This window comes from Eumetopias jubatus, unplaced genomic scaffold (genome assembly GCF_037043125.1).
Source record: "Eumetopias jubatus isolate StellerSeaLion01/CBP00866 unplaced genomic scaffold, mEumJub1_p1.0 scaffold_16, whole genome shotgun sequence".
Taxonomy (NCBI): Eukaryota; Metazoa; Chordata; class Mammalia; order Carnivora; family Otariidae; genus Eumetopias; species Eumetopias jubatus.
The window spans coordinates 93,557,999-93,577,811 of record NW_028274822.1 but is presented as its reverse complement, the minus strand read 5'-3'; the positions used below and the strand labels follow the sequence as shown (position 1 = coordinate 93,577,811).

The 19,813-nt window shown below is 50.4% G+C and overlaps 2 protein-coding genes across 4 annotated transcripts in view; one reads left to right on the top strand and one right to left on the bottom strand.

The window, feature by feature from the left end:
• Window positions 1-1,278: 1,278 nt before the first annotated feature.
• PXMP2 (peroxisomal membrane protein 2) lies at window positions 1,279-11,082 on the bottom strand. 2 transcript variants are annotated; one of them, XM_028095534.2, is made up of 5 exons: window positions 10,948-11,082; window positions 9,407-9,520; window positions 7,175-7,337; window positions 3,999-4,118; window positions 1,279-1,429 (listed from the first exon to the last, which is right to left on the bottom strand). In XM_028095534.2, exons 1-5 carry the CDS (start codon window positions 11,073-11,075, stop codon window positions 1,361-1,363), a joined length of 594 nt encoding a protein of 197 aa, XP_027951335.1. In that variant the 5' UTR covers window positions 11,076-11,082; the 3' UTR covers window positions 1,279-1,360. The 2 variants fall into 2 exon arrangements, with proteins under 2 accessions (XP_027951335.1, XP_087875461.1); XM_088019335.1 differs by lacking the exon at window positions 1,279-1,429 and having other exon boundaries at window positions 2,760-4,118.
• Window positions 11,083-11,373: 291 nt separating this feature from the next.
• The window catches only part of POLE (DNA polymerase epsilon, catalytic subunit), a 47,562-nt gene continuing 39,122 nt past the window's right edge, over window positions 11,374-19,813 (top strand). For both annotated transcript variants that reach the window (XM_088019732.1, XM_028095555.2), the window contains exons 1-12: window positions 11,374-11,468; window positions 14,109-14,250; window positions 14,613-14,693; window positions 15,108-15,152; window positions 15,335-15,427; window positions 15,736-15,890; window positions 16,887-17,028; window positions 17,156-17,236; window positions 17,976-18,083; window positions 18,393-18,503; window positions 19,040-19,125; window positions 19,412-19,531. In XM_088019732.1, coding sequence (XP_087875858.1) covers window positions 11,407-11,468; window positions 14,109-14,250; window positions 14,613-14,693; window positions 15,108-15,152; window positions 15,335-15,427; window positions 15,736-15,890; window positions 16,887-17,028; window positions 17,156-17,236; window positions 17,976-18,083; window positions 18,393-18,503; window positions 19,040-19,125; window positions 19,412-19,531 — 1,226 coding nt within the window. In that variant the 5' untranslated portion in view covers window positions 11,374-11,406. The remainder of the gene's footprint in view (window positions 11,469-14,108; window positions 14,251-14,612; window positions 14,694-15,107; window positions 15,153-15,334; window positions 15,428-15,735; window positions 15,891-16,886; window positions 17,029-17,155; window positions 17,237-17,975; window positions 18,084-18,392; window positions 18,504-19,039; window positions 19,126-19,411; window positions 19,532-19,813) is intronic.

Sequence of the window (19,813 nt, the reverse complement as noted above, 5' to 3'; positions counted from 1 at the left end):
CTCGCAGCCGTGCAGCCGCCACCACCGCCAGACCTTGCTCGTCTTCCCAGAGTGACACCGTCCCTGTTAAACGCGGACCCCCTATTTGCATCCCCCAGCCTCTGGCACCCGCCATTGCCTTCTGTCTCCGTGAATTTGACAGTTCTGGGGGCCTCACGTAAGTAGAACAACACGGTCTTTCCCCTGCCACTTAGCATAGCGTGCTCAAGGCTCCTGCGCGCTGTAGCGTGTCGGAGTTCCCTCTAAGGCTGAAGCATAGTCCGCTCTGTGGATGTAGCACGTTTTGTTTATCCCTCCGTCAATGGGCACTTGGTTGCTTCCACCCTTTGGCTGCTGTGAATAACGCTCTGAACGTAGGAGTGCAAATACCTCTTAAGGCCCTTTCAGTTTGGGGGGGTATGTACCCAGAAGTGGAATTGCTGGGTCATCTTGGTAGGTTTTTAAGTTAGCAGTTGACATAACCTGACGTACATTTTTAAAAATCTCACGACCCTTCCCCGGGCAAGAAATTAAAGAATTCCTCTCTAGGGAAACTGGCCAGTCTAAGGGAAAAGGCCTCAGTTACCGAAAACGGGTGATCTCCAACAAAACTGGGTCCCTGCTTTGTCAGCCCACAGTCAGGGTACTGCCCGAGTGGCTCCAACTCTTAAAGACTGATGCACAATCAGCAGACTTTTGGGGAAATCCTGATTGGGAAAAACAGCAAAACAAATGGAAAAAAAATCCCCATGAATCCTGAGAAAATAGAAACAGCATATAAAAATAAATTAAGATCCAAGGGTCTCTCGTATCCATGAAACCAGAATGGGGTGCTCAGAGCGAGAAAAGGTGAGGAGGAACAGTGAGAGCAGAAAGAAGTCGGCTGAAAGGGTGGCACCCACTTCTCACGGGGCTTCCGGTGTCGGGGCAGAGTCCTGCTCTGGAAGGGCCCCTTTCCAGTGGCTCCGCGCAGGCAGGCAGTAGTAGTACAGCTTTCACCACAGTTTTCTTTTTTAGTTAAAAAAAAAATCAGGGCAGCCCTCTGGCCACCCATTTCTACCAAAGTGACACAACTGTTCTGAAAAGTTAAAATCACCACAGAAAAAGCTACGTTACAGTTTATTGTTGTCCTAATTCAATTCAAGGTGACAAGTGAAGTCAACACTACTGTATTCTATGACTCTAAGGCGGCATCACCTGAAGACAGTTACTGCCTTTGTAAAACACAAGATTCTTAGGTTAAAAGATTTGTTTCTCCATCTTCAATCACATGATGTGGAGTCAGATAAAGTCCCGACTAGGTTGTTTCTGCTCCCTCACCCTAGGCAGGTGGTCCCTAGACCCGCGCGGGCAGTGTGTCTGCATTCGCTCCAGGTCCTCTTCACTTGCCCAGAGAGGCCAGGTAGATGTACCAGAACAGAGACACCAGGTTGGCAAAAAGCACTCGGAACTGCCAAGAGAACACAGGCCACAGTGAGGCCCTGACCGTACTTACCAGTCACCGATCCCCCAGGACCGAGCTCGTCCGTTGTCAGTCCATCCACCCACTACCGTATTCACTGAGCCTTTACTTCATACAAAGCCCTGTGCCAGAGGGGTGAGCCGGACAGTCTGTGCCTGGCGATGTTACAGGCCAGACTAACTGTCCCGCACCCTCCTTCCCTGAGCGCTCGCTCCTGGCTCGGCTTCTCACCCCAGGACTGGACACCATGTGGTGGCTTCACCAAGCCCACCGGTGATACCCCGCCAGCCCAGGCCATGACCCTGCTTTGATGATCTGATGGAGGTACTCCCACCTGAAATTACCCTTAGTCAGTGAGTCTCCCTGACACATACGCCCCATGAAAGCAGCAGTCTGTTCCACCTTGTTAGTCACTGTATCCCTGGAGTTTAGAGCAGTGGGGCATACAGCAGGTGCTCAGTAAATATTTGTTTAATAAACTCCACTGCCCCTTAAGCACTCACCTGCAACCACCTAAAATGGAAACTAATCACAGCCTCCCAGCTTTCTGTCCCTAGGCTGCCCCGGAGGGTCCCATTTTCCAGGCTCTCCCACCCTCCCATCCGTAGATCCCTTCACATCCTCAGCCATTCTGCCTTTCCATATCTTTATTTCCTTTTCTAAGTACCTTAGGATCCATGGCTCAGAGCCCTCATTGCCTTCCCCTCTTGTTCCTTAATTGTACTCCCTGGAAAACCCCCATCCTCCCTGCTTCCCTGGGGCCCTGTGCCCATGCACAGGAGGGTCTCCAGTCAGCTCTCTCATTCTCTACAAGTTCACCCTGCCTTTACTCCCCTCAAGATACCCATCTCACCTCCTCTCCCCTTAGTCTGGCCCTGCCCTCTGCCCTCCCAGAGGAAAGAGAAGGTGTGCACAGGCATCCCCAGTGAACAGGCACCTCTCTCCTGTCTCAGTAAAGAAGGGCCTCTGTCTAAAGCCCCTCTCTGCCTCTGCCCAAATCCCATGCCCCCCTCTTTAGGGTAGCATATGGCCTCTCTTCGCTTCAACGCCCATTCCCATTTCTCCCCACCTCTTCACAAAGTTCTTGAGAGAATTTTGCAGACTTACGATTTCTACTTCATCCACTACTTAATTCACAGCAGTTTGGCTTTAGCCCTCATGGAGCTGAAATTGCTCTTGGGAACATCACTGATAAGATCGTTGTTAAAACCAATGAAACTGATTCCCATTTTGCTTTAACCCTGCAATACTGTGGTTGTGTGTCACTGCCTTCTGGTTTTCTGCTACTCCTTGGTGTGTGTGTGTGTGTGTGTGTGTGTGTGTGTGACCACCCAGCCTGCACCTCCCTCCCTCTTCCCAGCCTTCCAATGGAGCTGCAGCTCAAGGGAATTCTGCCCAGGTCTCTCCTCTCTAGAGCATGGGTGAAAACAAGTAGGTTACTTAAATGGTGTGCAAAAAAAGCTTAAGGTTGCAGTCCTTGGAAAGGCCTGTTTGAGAGGCTAGCCCTTCCTTGGGGCCTGGGTACTTAGAGTTCCTGAGGGTTCCCACCTTTCCCCAACTGATAAGAATGGCTCCCTAGGCCTCGACTACTTGCTAAAATAACACGGTTCATGCTGAGCACTTGCTCTCCTGGGAGTCTGGAATTCTGGTGTGTGCCAGGCACAGGATGCCTACGTGACCAGCCCTCCCAAAAAACCCTAGGTGCTGCGTCTTTACAGGGCTTCCCTGGGCAGAAACATGGCCTACATGTTGCATTTGGTGGTACCAAAGCTCTTTTGGTGAGCGCTTGCTCTGTGTGACCCTCATGGGAGGGAGGGAGCACAGGAAGCCTGCATGGATTCCTAGGATCCAGTTGTATATCCTTGCTTCGAGGCTGTAATAAACCCAGGCCACGAGCACACATATGTGCCAAACCCTTCTAGCATCTCCAACCTTGTGTATGCTCTTGGGGCTGGACACACGAGCTGTCCATGGTGTGTAAAGGCAGTGCACAATGGCGGGGCCCCTCAGCCTTGCCCAGTGAGCTGTTCCTGCAGCTTAGAGCCCCTCCAGGCTCCCACCTTGCTCAGAACAGGAGGTGGGGCTGCGTGGGGCAGTTTCAGCAGCCCACCTCAGACTGCGACCCCTCCCGGTGCCCAGAAGTGCTGAACCTCATGTGTGTGGCACCTCAAGGGCTGCCCCACCCTAGGTCCCACCGTCTGCCTGCTCCTCGGGTGTGCGCTGACCTCACTGCAGGTTAGGCTGCCCATGCCTCCCCTGCACATCCTGTTGGGCACTGGCACTGCTTGGCAACTGCGTGTACTTTTGACTGTGACCCGCAAGGCCAGGCACTGGCAATACTGCACCCCTGGAAAATCCAAGCTGCTCCTGGACTGGGGGCTTTTCAGAAACATTTCTGGGACCAGTGGATGAGGTGTGGACACCTGCTTTATCTGTCCAAATCCAGAACTGCTACTGATTCTGGGCAGAGAGAAAACCGCCGATCAGTCCCAGCTAAAACAAGGCTGGTGGAAGATGATGCCCCCTCTGGTTCTGCATGGTGCCGGCTGGCCCTCACCTGCAAAGGGACATAGTTGATGTTGACAAACTGCGCCGGGGTCCAGACTTGCCAGTTCACACGCAGCGCCGGCCAGAAGCTTCTCCTTATCTGGACAGCGACCGCAGCTGCATCTCTCCCCTGGAAAGGAGGGGAGTGTGGATGTTGAGCAGTTGCCACTGTCCTCAGAACCGAAGCTGGGGTGCCAAGGTCTGCAAGTCTCCAAACCCTAACATGATGGTTTTTAAAACTGGATTTTGGGGGCGCCTGGGTGGCTCAGTGGGTTAAGCGTCTGCCTTCGGCTCAGGTCATTGTCTCAGGGTCCTGGGATTGAGCCCCATACCGGGCTCCCTGCTCCGCAGGAAGCTTGCTTCTCCCTCTCCCGCTCCCCCTGCTTGTGTTCCCTCTCTCACTGTGTCTCTCTCTGTCAAATGAATAAAAACTTTAAAATAAAATAAAAAATAAACTGTGGATTTTGTTCCATTTGTATGTAGACAGCACACCTGTGTGCCTAATTAGCGCTGCAGCTCTAAGGAGCCAACCACCCGGTTGGGAAGTCGTCAGCAGTGAGGCAGCCCCCACTTGCTCTCGCTGTGCCCAGGGCCCTCACGGACCTTCATCACTCTGTGCAGAGCTGACTGAACGGTGGGATTCATGCTGTTGGCCATGGGCACCAGACGGCTATGTATGCCTCGGCTGTCAGTTCTGCCCAAAATAATCTCCAAAATGGATGCATTTTCAAGCAGAACTTGAAGTTTTTAAAAAATGAACCCCAATAACTTGATTCTAAATGTCATCTGAGAGGATAAATGCATAAGAATAGCCATCTTGAAAAAGAATAGCAAGAGGTGGCCTAAATTACTAAAGACTTAAAAAAATACTATGAAATGATGGTAATTAAAAGCTAAAAAAGAAAAGACATACAATGGAAATTAATAGAATCCAGCAAAAGATCAGAGAGTCCAGATAAAGGCTTGCACATATGGGAATGAGAGCATGATAAAGCGGACATTTCAAAGTACGGGGGGGATTGTTCAATAAACGCTAACAAGACAATTTGCTATTTAAGTGAAAAGAAACAAAAGTATTATCTCCCACGCATGAATAAAAAAATAAGAATACTAGACAAAAATATAGAATATTTCCACTATCTTTGTGTTTGTCAAAATGTACATAATAAAATCATAAAAGAATAAAGTAAAGAAGAATATTCCCAGTATCTTCCTTGAAGGAAGCCCACAAAGGAAAAGACTGACAGATTTGAATACATAAATTTTTTAACTCCTGTATGGAGAAACACACTATAAATAAACTTTATTTATATAACTTCAAAGGTTTAACTTTATCTGCAGTTAAAAGACAAAAACCTGAAAAATGGGAAAAATATCTGCAGTCTGTATTTGGCAAAGGATTGATGTCCTTAATATATACAAATATACAATCAGTGAGAAAAAAAGCAAACACTGATAGAAAACAAGCAGTTAATACAGTAAGCATATAAAAAGCTGTTCAACTTCACAAATATGTATACGTTATTCTTTATGTATCAAATTGCAAACTATTTAAAAGAAAAATACAATCCTGGTTGTCAAGAGTGTGGGGAAACAAACCTCGCCCAGAGGACAAATCTGCGAGGGTTGGGTGCTCTGGGGTCACAAAGTCTGGTTCTGACAGGACTCACGGTCTCGCAAGTTATGGGAACTCAAGCTGTGGGCCTGAGCTTCCTCAAAAATGGGGTTGACTTGTGGCTCAAATGACCCAAAGGACTCAATGCAGAGCTTGGAACAAGTGCTCAAAAAATGTCAGCAGTTTGTACTATTCTATAGCCCTGTAGGAAGAACAAGCAAGGACAGCCTTTTTGGACAATTCTAGGAATTAACCAAACAGGAACCCTTACACAAAAGGGACAGGCATACGGTGGAATACCATGCAGTCCAAACGTGATTATCTATGATCAAAAAAATGCTGGACATTGGCACAGCGTAGGGAATTGAGTCCATGATATTATAATTAGAGTTGTGTGGTGATACTTGCGGTGAGCATGGAGAAGCTGAATCACTGCGCTGTAGACCTCAAACTAACATGACGTTGTGTCAACTACATTCAAATTTAAAAATGTAAATGCAGATGCAGGAGCATCTATAGTGTGTGTGGTATAATGTGGTCCCACATAGATCATTTGTGTGTTGGGTACCTTACACACTTTGGTCACATATATATTCAGAGTTTTCATCTTTTAATGAACATACATTCCTTTCATATTTGGAAGGATAAAAAGGGATGTGGGTGCCCTTTGCTTCCTCCTACCTCAGATTTCCTAAGGGCTTGCCCAACACCTCTTTTTACTTTCAGGGACTTATTACTAACCAGTTAAGTTGAAGCATCTTTCCTGCCTGCCCCCCCGAACACTTTAGACCACAAGGGGTGTTCTCCTCAGGAACCAGAACTCAAGATGCTGCTTCAAAATAAAACCTGAAGGAGAAGGATTTACCTGCTGTGATTGGTTGGGACAATTACTTTCAGGGCAGAACACGACACATCTTGGGCACACAGTGGATGGAGAGTTGGGGAGGGGGTAGAGGTGAACTGGGAAGGGACTGGGCTGGGCACAACCAACAGACATGCCTGGTGACTCTGCGTGAACACACCTCTCATGTAGTGGTTGTGATGGTTTAAATCTATGCTGACTTAACCTCTTCAGAGCACTTATGATGTTCAGGATTGAGTTAGCACAGGGTTCTGCAATGCCATCGGGGGTCTGAAACTTGTTTCATGAATCCCATGGACCCCCTTCTCAGAATCCTGTTTGTATAAAATAAAGTATGTGGGATTACCAAGGAACCACCTATACTGAAATACACCTTTCAAAATATTCAGGAAAAGAATCTTAGGATAGATGAGTAGATGTGCTTGCTTACTGACACAGTGACAAGACTTGAGGCAGGTGGAAGGGGTCATGAAACATAAAAGATATTCTGTCTGTAACAAATGATGTATGATACCAAGGTATCTGTGACTTCTTACTGTGGGCCAACAGGTACTGCCAATGTAACCGTGGTTTGTGTCTGACGTTCATGAAGGAAAGTGAGGGATTTCAATTTGAGTGTACTGCAAAGTTCACAGGCCCTCTGATTTCCACCCACAGATGCCAGGATGAGAATCGCTGTGCCAAACAAAGAGCTATGGCAGAGACCAACCTCCAGGAAGTTCATGGCGAGGAAGAACAACAACAGGAAGGCCGGTGCAAAGAGGAGGCGGTCCAGGAGGAGCCTCTTGACCCCAGCCAAGGGGACCTCGGAAGGGATCCAGTGCTCCATGAAGAGGTAGAAGAAGTGACTCAGTGGCCCTGTGAAGAAGAACCTGAGGACCCGCGGTGGGGGTGAGCAGGACTGCCATTCTCCGGGTGTGCCCTTCTTGGGTCCAGCTTCACCCCCAGACCCCAAGTCCTAAACCCTGCCTCCCTGGAGCCTCCCATCACTGACCACACAGGTCTGTGTGGTCCTTCTAGAAAACAGGCTTTCTTTGCATCTGCTTCAAGCATTCCTTTTGTCTCTGATAGACCTGCCTTGGATCTCCCATCAGTTTCCATGTGGCCAGCTCCTTTTCAACACTGTCAGCTGGGAGACTTTGTTCATGATTGTTCTGGACAATGAACCCACCACTGTCCCGGCCACTCTCTAGTCCAGGTCCTGTCTCACTGTCTTCATAGCCTGTGTCACCATATGTCATGATCTCATCTGTTTAGTCATACGGTACCCTCTTTGCTGAAGAGAGGTAAACGTCCCAGGACAGCACTGTGCCTGTCTGTTCACTGCTGTGTCCACAGTGCCTAGAACATGGCCTCGCTCAGAGAAGGTGCTCAAGGATAAATAAGTGGATGCATCCCTGGTGTCAGAGCTTTTCATCAAACCCCCTTGGGTAGTTAGCAAGAGTGAAACCTGGTGCCGTGCACTCCTTGTCTGTACTGACACTATGCGTTCCCAAGGGTAGAGTACTTGGGACAGAACTGAACACAGCCACTGCATCTACTGGTACAACAGACCCGTAGCTCTGTAAAATTCGGCAGTAAAAACATGGGCAGGGACCCAGGGCTCTTCCAATTTTTCACACTGGAAGTCCTTACACAAGTGGTTCTCAGCCGTTGCTTCCTATTCTTCCACAGGTTAAGTGGCCTAGAGCAGGGGTCCTTAGTGAGAGGGAACAGAGTCTTAACTTTATTTATTCTCTAGTGATCTCTCCAACCAACGTGGGGCTCGAGCTCAAGACCCCAAGATCAAGAGTTGCATGCTCTACTGACCGAGCTAGAGGGGCCTTGAGAGGGAACAGAAGTCTTGAAGATGGAAACTGTGAGTAACGCTTCCCAGGGGATTCTGACACACTCCCTCCCCCCCTCCAGGGTGATTATGGCTTTAACTACACTACGGAAACGTGATGACCGCAACCAACATGCTTACAAATACAAAGTGATATTTCTGAATTTTAAATTGAAAAAATGACTCTTGTTCCAAAAGACTTCAAAACAATCCATCTATACAAACACTATTGTTGGCCAGAGACCTCAGGGAAGACTTAATCGGTAAAACTGAATCTCTGTGGTCTTTGCAATTCCAAAAATGGTTAAGAAACTGGACACTTTTCAGGATACCTAAGTATTTATTTTCTGGATGCTTACACTATGAAATTAACGGAAACAACTGACCATATTTGAGTCTGTTTTCCTCTTTCATGGTCTTTGTGTTTTGAAGGCTAACTTAGGTTTAGGTGAATTATCTGCCCTCAGATCTCTCAGCCCAATGAAGACAGCCACCCCCACCCAAGCAACTCAAAAGGAAAACCATAAAACAAGTTCACATTATCCACCATTCTGATTTTTCCCATGATTACTTCAATGCCTTTTAAAAATTATTTCTCCAGGGGCGCCTGGGTGGCTCAGTCGTTAAGCATAGATGCCTTTGGCTCAGGTCATGATCCCAGGGTCCTGGGATCGAGCCCTGCATCGGGCTCCCTGCTCAGCGGGAAGCCTGCTTCTCCCTCTGCTGCTTCCCCTGCTTGTGTACTCTCCCTCTCTCTGACAAATAAAATCTTAAAAAAAAATGTAAATAAAATGCTTGATTAATCAAAAAGAAGGCAAGGGAGAAGGGAGAAAAAACTAGCAGCAAGGGGCGCCTGGGTGGCTCAGTCCTTAAGCGTCTGCCTTCGGCTCAGGTTGGGATCGAGCCCCTCATCGGGCTCCCTGCTCAGCAGGAAGCCTGCTTCTTCTCCCACTCCCCCTGCTTGTGTTCCCTCTCTCGCTGTCTCTCTCTGTCAAATAAATCTTAAAAAAAAAAAATTATTCCTCCAAATTAGGTTATTTCAGAAACTTGGTCTTATACCCTCGCTTTGTTGCAATCAGTCTGCTACTGGGTAGACCAGCCCCTTGACGAACTCACCCATAAATGGCATATCTGAGAGGCCCAATGACATCTAGCTTTTGGGAGTTTTCTTTTTCTCGCTTCTTCACAATCAACTGGGCCAGGAAGTTCCCAAGTGCTGACAAAATGCCACTGTGGACAGAGAGGTAATCAGAGAACAGGAGAAAGCAGCAGGAGGGTGGCCCGTTCCTGTATGTAATCGGCACGGCTGTGCGGAGAGCAGCGTGGGATGGGGAGAAATGAGTCCTTTCTAAAGCAGCCCTGGTATAAGGTTCCTACATCAAAAGGTGGAGACAGTAGGACTTCACACACAGACAGACAGACACACACACCCCCCTGGTCTGTGGACTGCACCTGCCAGTGTCCTGGGTGTGATCCTGCACTACAGGGTTACAAAACGTTACCGGTGGGGGAGACTGGGCAAAGTGTACAAGGGATCGCCCTGTATTATTTCTTACAACCGCATGTAAACCTACAATTACAATATAAATTTCAGTAGAAAGGTGGAGATGGGCCCAGGTGCTCCAAGGTTTGGTCTATAGTTACCTTCTGATAAGCTCTGTGTGCTAAAAAATCCAAAATTCTTTGTATGGCTGATAAGGACCTTCTTGATCTGATCCTTGGCCACCTCCTTCTCATCTGGTCCCTTCCTCACTGTTCATTTTCTGCAGCAACACAGACCTTCTTTCCACTGCTCCACTGTTAGCTTGCTCCTCCCTCAGGACCTTTGCACTGGGTACCCTCTGCCCAGAGAGCTTTTGCTTTCCCTCCTTCAGGTCTCTGTTCCAATGTCACCTCCTCAGATAACACCTCCCTGACCTCCCCGTTTATCTCGCTTTTTGTCTAGTTTCTCACTAGAATAGAAAGCCCACTGAGGTAGGGACCTTCCCTTCCTGTCTTAATGCTGGTGCTTCACTCCCCGGAAGCATTCTGTACATATTTATGAAAGGCTGCATTTAATAAGAGGGGATGAACTTATAAAATTAACTGGTTAAAGCTAACGAGGGAGAACGATGTCTCATAAAAAGTTTAGGACCCCAAATCAAAGGGTGCAACGGACCAGCAGACCCGGGCAGAGGGGCCTTTTGTCACCCTTCCCCCAAATGCAAAGCTGCTAAGACAAAGAAAGCAAACACCCGCCGCCCCGCCCAGGCTGCGGGTGCCGCTCGAGACACGGACCCGAACGCCCCGAACTCGGAACGAGCGCAGGCGCCAACGAGCCGTCGGCTGCGGCCGCCAGAGGGAGGTGGGCCGGACGTGGACCTCCGGTCCGAACCCACGCACCTTCGGCAGAGGACCTCCAGGGAAGGGGGCCTGGCACCCTCGGTCGGTGCATTCCTTTGGTCTGGCTCCCTGGCAACGACCTGTCAGAACCGAACGCACAAAGCCGCCCACGCCGAGCTCTCCGGCTGGTGCCAGGCTCTGGGGGGTCGTCTGACTCGCGGCACCTTGCCTTTCGCACTCAAATCCCCGCACAGAACGCGTCTACGGGGCTGCGTCCCCGAGGCCGGCCGAGCTCCGGGCCGCCCCCCGCCCGGGCCCGACCCCTCCGCGCCGACCTGGTGGCCGCCTTGGTGAGCACCGGGTAGAGCCGCAGGAGGCGCAGGTACTGGGCGAGCGCCCGCTGCGGCAGCGCCCCGAGCCCGGCCCCGGCCCCGGCCCGCAGCTTCGACGCCGCCGGCGCCATCGCCTCCCCAGCACCGCGCCAGCGCGCACCCCCGACCCCGCCTCACGCCCGCCCGGGCTCGGGGATGGCCTCCCATTTCCCGCCCCGCCGCGGCCCGCAGCGCGGCCCCGGACAGACCCCGCCGTGCGCGGCTCGCGCGTCCGCACACTTTTCCCTGAGTCCCTAACGGGCCACCTCCCCTCCGGCGCCCGCGGCAATAGGAGCTCGGTGGGGCGGGGCGCGGCGAGCCTCCCGATTGGGCGGCGGGCGCTTCCGCTCTCTCCTCTCGCGAGAGTTGGTGGGAGCGCGCCAAATTTCTCCGGGAGAGCGGCGGCGGCCTGGGCGCGGCGCAATGGTTCTGAGGAACACCGGGCGGCGGCGCGCGGAGCCGGGGCCGGACGGCGAGACCAGCCGGTGAGGGGCGCCGGGGCGGGCGGCGGGCGGGCCTGCCCTGTGCGGAGCTCCTGGCGTGCAGCCGCGGCGGCCCTCCGCAGGCCGCCACCCAGCGGCGCGGTCCTCCTGCGTTCGCTCTGGTTTCCGCGCACTGAGGACACGCTTCTGGAAGCGCGGCCGGCGACTCGGCGGCGGAGCAGATGGGGCCGCCTCTCAGCGCCTGCGGACCGGGGTGGGGGCGGGAGACCGGCATCGCCGCGATCACAGCGCGCGCGCACGCTCCTCGCCTCACCTCCTTCCCGGCGCGCGGGGTTCGCCCCCGGGCGGTGCGGGGCACTGGGCGGTGCGCGCGCGGGGTTCGCCCCCGGGCCGTGCGGGGGACTGGGCGGTGCGCGCGCGGGGTTCGCGGGGCACTGGGCGGTGCGCGCGCGGGGTTCGCCCCCGGGCCGTGCGGGGGACTGGGCGGTGCGCGCGCGGGGTTCGCGGGGCACTGGGCGGTGCGCGCGCGGGGTTCGCCCCCGGGCCGTGCGGGGGACTGGGCGGTGCGCGCGCGGGGTTCGCGGGGGACTGGGCGGTGCGCGCGCGGGGTTCGCCCCCGGGCCGTGCGGGGGACTGGGCGGTGCGCGCGCGGGGTTCGCGGGGCACTGGGCGGTGCGCGCGCGGGGTTCGCCCCCGGGCCGTGCGGGGGACTGGGCGGTGCGCGCGCGGGGCCGCGTGTGCCCCAAAGGGGCCGGGACCGCGGTCGGTGAGCGCCTCCCCGGCGCGCGCCTTGGGAATGGAAACAAGTCGGAGCAGATCGTTCAAGTAATTTCCTACAGATGTGTCTGTAGCAGAAGCTTGCCTTGTACATAACAAAAGTAGTTATTTTCTTATGTTTGTGTTGATCTTCAATAAATATCGCTAATGCTGTTCGTTGAGTGCCCACTGTATACAAAGAAGCCTATCTGCTTACCATATGTATCTGATTTGTCGCCGCTCGTTTTTTGGCAGAACTAGAATCCCGTCCAAATTGGTCATCAGAATTCTTGCTTTTTTTGTACTGTGCTGCGGGCTTTGCAGGTTTCATTGTTTTTTTTTTAAGATTTTTATTTATTTATTGAGAGAGAGAATGGTAGAGAGAGAGCATGAGGAGGAGGAAGGTCCGAGGGAGAAGCAGACGCCCCGCTGAGCGGCGAGCCCGATGCGGGACTCGATCCCGGGACTCCAGGGTCATGACTTGAGCCGAAGGCAGTCTCCTAACCGACTGAGCCACCCAGGCGCCCTCATTGTTTCTTATAACGTGCATGAAAGTCTTGTGTGGTAGATATGGTTAATTTCATTTTACAAGAAACTAGTAATAAATTTAAGAACTCTCATTTTAAAAATAAAAATACAAAGCAACAACTTTTTTGTTTTGAATTAATTGTAGATTATTATGCAGTTGTAAGAAATTACAGAGAGGGGACGCCTGAGTAGCTCAGTTGGTTAAGCGTCTGCTTTTGGCTCATGCCCCGCATCGGGCTCCCTGCTCTGCGGGAAGCCTGCTTCTCCCTCTCCCACTCCCCTGCTTGTGTTCCGTCTCTCGCCATCTCTATGTCAGATCAATTAATAAATAAAAATCTTAAAAAAAATGAAATCTTAAAAAAAAAAAGAAATTACACAGAGTGATCCCATACACCCCTAAGCCAGTTCCCCCCAGTGGTAAAATCTTAGTTACTAGAACGCTAGGTCACAGCCAGGAAATTGATGTTCATGCAATGCATGGATACTCAGTTGCGTATGTGCGTGTATTTAGTTCTGTGCACCTTGTGTGTTTGTGACCACCAGCACAGTTAGGACACAGAACAATTCTATTCCCAGGACCTCTCATGCTACCCTTTTATAGCCACAGCCACCTTCATTCCTCCCTCTTCCTCATCCATGGCAGCTACTGATCTGTTCTCCACCTCTTAATTTTATTTCAAGAACTCTACGGAAGTTGCATTATAAAGTGTATAATTTGGGGGGATTGGCTTTTTTCACTCAGCATAATGCCGTTGAGATCCATCCAGGTTATTGCATGAATCAGTAAGTTTTTTCTATTTTATTGATGGATAGTATTCCGTGGGATGGATATGACGTAGGTTAATTATTTATCTGTGGGTACTATCTCGGTTGTTTCTGCTTTTTGGCTGTAATGAATAAAGCGGTATGAATGTTCACACAGGAGTTTTTGTATGAATGTGAGTTTTCCTTCCTCTGGGATAAATGCCCAGGAAGGGGGCAGAGGGAGAGAGAGAATCTTAAGCAGGCTCCATTCCCAGCGTGGAGCCCAATGCAGGGCTCAGTCTCGCCACCCTGAGATCATGACCTGAGCCAAAATCAAGAGTCGGGCACTGAGCTGACTGAGCCACCCAGGTGCCCCTGTACATTTTTAATATCCCATAAGGCAGCAGCATCTAGCCATGATGGTTGTTTTTATCAGTGTTCTGGTTACAGAGTTGAACGGGTTTTGAGGCTGCTGCCCCAGTCATGTTTCCCATGAGTTCTGTTACTTTAATGAACTGTTTTGCCAAATACAAGGTTTTTCAGGGATGCATCTACTGTGTTGCATCCAAAATGCTTACACTGGTTGGACTGAGGGTTTCAGGAATAGATAAGAGTCATGATCAGTGAAGATAGGATTTCCCTCCTTTTATTCAGGGATGATGGCCCCTCTTCCTCTGTCTCGGCACTTAAGCGCCTGGAGCGCAGTCAGTGGACAGATAAGATGGATTTGCGGTTTGGTTTTGAGAGACTCAAGGCGCCTGGTGAGAAGACGGGCTGGCTCATCAACATGCACCCTGTAAGAACCTGGGCGGCTGCTGGCTCAGGCCTTTGAAGGGTGGGTGGTGCAGGCGGAGGTGGGGTCGCTTGTAGCTCCCCTCCTTTCTTCTTCAACATCACTGGGCTGTAAAGAAGCTGCTGGGAAAACAAAGCTCGGGGGGTTCCCTGTTAACCTATAAAAAATTTTCAAGAATGAGGGAGAGATTGAGAGAAATCCACACTTGGAAGATGTTGTGATGCAGTTCTTGTGAATGGGGAATGTTTATGTGGGGGTGGAGAAGGATTTTGTTCGGTGCTCAGTCTCCCAAAGAGGAGGAGCAAGAGGGTTCTTGTACTGCGTAGGGGATAACTTGGTGCCCGTGTTCACTGATTCTCTTGTAGACTGAGGTTTTAGATGAAGACAAACGCTTAGTCAGTGCAGTGGATTACTACTTTATTCAAGATGATGGGAGCAGATTTAAGGTAAGGCCTTGAACCCCAAGAAGCTAAGACCCACTCAGTGATGAGATGTAGCTGGGTCCAAAGTGGTAGGTGTTCATTTAAGTGGGAGGAGAGGGGTTGAGAGGCTTCTGGTGTGCAGCTGCCCGAAGCCTGTTGGGGATGTGGACCCCTTGGAGCCACATGGGTCACCATTTACGATGTCATAAGAGAACCAGCTTGGAAAGACTGAGGGAGGAGTAGTTTTGTCTCTCTCAGACTTTTGCCCCTGCCGTATTCGCAGGTGCTAATTCCGGACTACGTCACCTTGTAAGAGATGTCAAGGTCAAAGATACGTTAGATCTGGGCAGCTTGTGGGGATAGCAGCAAACAGCCTGTCTTCACTTATCTCCCTTTTTTCTTTCTCATTGCCCCTGAATGGGTTCGTGGCTCTTGCAGGTGGCCTTGCCCTACAAGCCATATTTCTACATTGCAACCAGAAAGGTAAGTCTGTGGTCCATAGAATTAGGTCACACGACCTGTGCCTCATTTTATGGGTATGTGTGTGTGTGTGTGTGTGCGCGTATGTGTTTCAGAACTGAAAGTAAAGGGGCCTCTAGAGAAACGGGCAAGGAAGACAGCAGATTTTACTAATAGGAAGTTCTTTCATTTTGATCTCGATTTAGGGTTGTGAACGAGAAGTTTCATCTTTTCTCTCCAAGAAGTTTCAGGGTAAAATTGCTAAAACAGAGACTGTCCCCAAGGAGGATCTGGACTTGGTGAGTATCACCTGGACCCACCAGGGTAAATGAGTTTGGTCTACCTTGCCCCTGGGGTGAGATGGAAGAGGCCAAGTTTAGCACCTGTGGGATGGTGTACGGATGATGGGGCTTTGGTGACTGTCCATACGTCCCCGTAGAGAACTCTGGTGGTTTAGTTGTGCCACATGCAGAGTTGGACAAGATGCTTTGGACTTGTGAACATTTCTACTCATGTATTTACCTTTGAGTTGTTCTCCCCTTATTTTCTTACCCCAACAAAGTCCTTTTTCTCTTGAACTCATGAGTACAATCTCATCACTTTGTAGCCAAATCACTTGGTGGGTTTGAAGCGAAATTACATTAAGCTGTCTTTCAACACCGTGGAGGATCTTGTCAGAGTGAGGAAGGATGTCTCCCCTGCCGTGAAGAAGAACCGGGAGCAGGGCCATGCCAGTGATACCTACACAGCTATGCTCTCCAGGTAAGCCTTCTTGTAAGCAGAGCCCCCAGGCAGTCCACAAGGACTGTTTCCCATGTTTCCTACATTGACAGGATGGATAGGAAAAAGGAAAACTTAGCAGTAAAGTTACTTTAAGGATTAGCTCTGTTTAGTGTAGAAACACTTGCAAGCAATTAGGTAGAATTTCTTTTTTTTAATTTTTAGTTATTTATCTCTTTTACTTCTTTGAGAGAGAGCAAGAGAGTGTGAGCGGTGGGGGGGGGGGGGGGTAGGGGCAGAGGGAGAGAGAGAATTCTAAGGAGGTTCCACCGCCCAGCTTGGATCCCAACATGGGGCTCGATCTCACCATCTTGAGATCATGACCTGAGCCAAAATCAAGAGGCGAACCCCCAACCAAGCCACCCAGGTGCCCCAGCCTAGGTAGAATTTCTTATGTGCTGCATTTGTGTTAAATAAATAGTGGTTTCCTGGGTTGTATCTTAGCCAACCTCTTTCTTACGTAGGGGCGGATTTGTGGCTTCAAAGTTTCAGTTGCTGTAATAGTAAAGACATTTTGGATTCCCAATGACACCACTTTTTTTTTTTTTAAAGATTTATTTATTTGAGAGAGAGAGCGAGTGTGAGCATGGGGAGGGGCAGAGGGAGAGAGAGAATCCCAAGCCAGCTCACTGCTGAGCAGGGAGGGGAGCTCAATGCGGGGCTTGATCCTAGGACCCTGGGATCATGACCTGAGCCCAAGGCAGACGCTTAACTGACTGAGCCACCTAGGCACCCCAGTTTTTTAAGTTTTGAACTTACATTCTATAAAATACATGTCCTACGTGTGTACGGAATTTCCGGTCTGACCTACTGCTGTGGGACGGTGTCATCTGAGGTCATCTTTAAGAAAGGCCTGTCTGGTCATCTCTGCCACCTCAATTTACCTTCTGTGTTTACTCCATGTGGACTCTGGTCTTCCCCCTGTTCCGACCCCAAGCAGAGTATAGTTGAGTAAGCTGGCCTCTCTCCATTTTGCAGTGTTCTGCAAGGGGGCAGTGTGGTTACTGATGAAGAGGAAGCCTCTAAGAAGGTCACTGACCAGTTGGATAACATTGTGGACATGCGGGAGTATGATGTGCCCTACCACATCCGCCTCTCCATTGACCTGAAGATCCATGTGGTGAGTCGGCCGTCCCTTTCAGGCAGCCGGACAGTCAGGAGGTGACCCTGAAAGGATAAATCCGTAGAGAAATACACCTCCTGGGACAGATGCAGAGCTCTTTATTAACGTGCTACCCGTCCTTCAGGCTCATTGGTACAACGTCAGGTACCGAGGAAGTGCCTTTCCTGTGGAAATCGCCCGACGAGATGACCTTGTTGAACGGCCCGTGAGTACTGCTTGCATTTCCTCCATCCTGACTTTTCCACTTGTTTCTGGAGAGATCTCATTCGGTGCTGAAGGATGAATTTGATTCAGAGATTTTTCTTCATTTTCCTCAAATACTTTCTTTAAAAAGTTGTAGAAAAAAAAATTTTTTTTTCTTGTCTGTTTCTGACTGAGTATAATTTCACTTTGTGCTTACGCATCACCATGTGATGTCTGTGTTTGAGCTGGGCTGGATCTGAACATTTGAGGGAAAGCTCTGTCTTCCATTTTGGGTGGTTGATAGCAAAGTGATGTGGTGAAAAATGGATTTATAACTGGAAGGCTTTGGTTCAGGGACAGCTTTGTGTTCTTGGGCAAGTCTGTATTCCTGTTTTCTCATTTCCAAAACGGAGATGTCAGCTCTGTACCATGATCTATCTGGGTTGTCATAAAGGTCAAAATAAGGTCATGCATTTTCAAGCATGTTGAGACTCAGGTGTTCCATAATTCTAGGATTTTCCTGTCATGCTCTAACCTCTTGTTTGTGTTTAAATTTTTATGCCATCCGTGAGTCATGGCATTCTTGATATAGCTCAGTCAACCCCAAAATGCCTGTCTCACTTCTTTTGGAACCTCTCCCTGTGGCAGCTCAACTCTTTTAGCAGCTAGAGGTGGAGGTGGTAGGTGTTGAGAAGACCACTGAGATCTCTAGAGCTCGGCTTGGTTTCTCTCCAACTTAATGAGACATTGTGTCCCTGCAGGACCCTGTGGTATTGGCATTTGACATCGAGACGACCAAACTGCCCCTCAAGTTTCCCGACCCTGAGACTGACCAGATTATGATGATTTCTTATATGATTGATGGTCAGGTAAGTGGTACCTTTTGGGATGTAAGCTTCGTAGGAGCAGGAACCTTGTCTAGTCCCTAAACCAGAGCAGCATCCACCCTATGCTTAGTATATTTTGGGTGAAAAATTAGTGAGTTGAGTCCAGGAAAGTGAACAAACCAGCCATGCTCCTTCCAACAGAAACTTGAGACACTCGGGACTCTTCTTGGGAGAGCTGGGGTGCCTTCCCATTGCTGCAGATGCCTGTAGCAGGAGCTTCTGGGCCAAAAGTGGAGAGGTGTGTTTTGGCTTTGTGTCCTAACTCGTGCCAATGGCTCATGCACTTCCCAGGGCTATCTCATCACCAATAGGGAGATCGTTTCAGAAGATGTTGAAGATTTCGAGTTCACCCCCAAGCCAGAGTATGAAGGACCTTTTTGTGTCTTCAATGAACCTGATGAGGTAAAGAGGTGTCCCTTGGTGGGGCGCCTGGGTGGCTCAGTCAGTGAAACCTCTGCGTTTGGCTCAGATCATGATCCCAGGGTCCTGGGATCGAGCCCTGCATCGGGCTTCCTGCTCTGCGGGAAGCCTGCTTCTCCCTCTCCCACTCCCCCCTGCTTCTCCCTCTCCCACTCCCCCTGCTTCTCCCTCTCCCTCTGCCGCTCCCCCTGCTTCTGCGCTCTCTCTAGCTCTGCTCTTTCTCTCAAATAAAAAATAAAATATAAAAAAAAAAAGAAAGAAATGTGTCCTTTGGGATACTGCCAGGTATTTGGGGTGAAATGGGAGGCAGAGGACTCAGCGCTCATGTAATCAGAATGGCAGCGTGCTGGATGGGGTGTTTAGCGGTGGGGTCCTCGTTCACACTGGAAGCACTGGGTGGGTATGGAAATGGAACAGTGACACGAGGTCCCTGCTTTTCCTGAACCTCGGGAGGGGTGTTAGGAAACAACTTGAAGAGAAACAGAAATCCTCTGACAGCTAAGAATCATTGAATTCAGGTTCATCTAATCCAGAGATGGTTTGAACATGTCCAGGAGGCCAAACCCACCATCATGGTCACCTACAACGGTGACTTTTTTGACTGGTAAGTCTGATATCTGGTGAGTAACTAAAATGTGCTTGGGAGGGGATGTTGCATGGCAGTGTGAATATGCTCGTTTACTAGTGGTTAAGACGGAAGAGTTTGGGAGAGGAGGGCGGGGTAGGAGGAGCGCCGCCTGGTGGCCTGAGAGGCACCTCGCCCCGTTTGAGGAGAAGTGGGTGTGGGGATGCCTGGGTCTGCTTGGGGGTCTGCTGGGGGCAATCTTCCTGTCTCCGAGGGAACTACAGGGTAACTGCCTGTGTGCCCGTCTGTCTGCCCTCATCCCTAGGCCGTTTGTGGAGGCCAGAGCGGCGGTCCATGGACTGAACATGTACCAGGAGATAGGGTTCCAGAAGGACAGCCAGGGGGAGTACAAGGCCTCTCAGTGCATCCACATGGACTGTCTCAGGTAGGCCCCGCAGCTCATCGCACTGTCTCAGGAGTGCTTTCTGTGACTGGGGTCCAAAACCCCCTCTGGCACACGTTAGTCCTGTCCACCTCCCTTTTGAAGGAGGAAAGTGGCTTCTGAGAAGCAGCTCCCGTTATCTTTGAGGACAGTGGGTGTGGTTCTGGCTGGGTCCGGGGACGTGCTTTCGTTGTGTGCTCATTTCCCTTCTACTAGCAAACACTTTAGTGTCAGACCTGGTGGGAAAGCCAGAGCAGGAAAGCCAGGTTGGGTGAGGTCTTGGTG

Coding starts and splice junctions, on each gene's coding strand:
- PXMP2 (XM_088019335.1), bottom strand. CDS start 11,075: ATGGCGCCGGCGGCGTCGAAGCTGCGGGCCGGGGCCGGGGCCGGGCTC. Junction 7,338..9,406: donor CTCAGATATGCCATTTATGG/GTGAGTTCGTCA, acceptor GCGGGTCCTCAG/GTTCTTCTTCACAGGGCCAC. Junction 4,119..7,174: donor TCGCCATGAACTTCCTGGAG/GTTGGTCTCTGC, acceptor CCTCCTTTCCAG/GGGAGAGATGCAGCTGCGGT.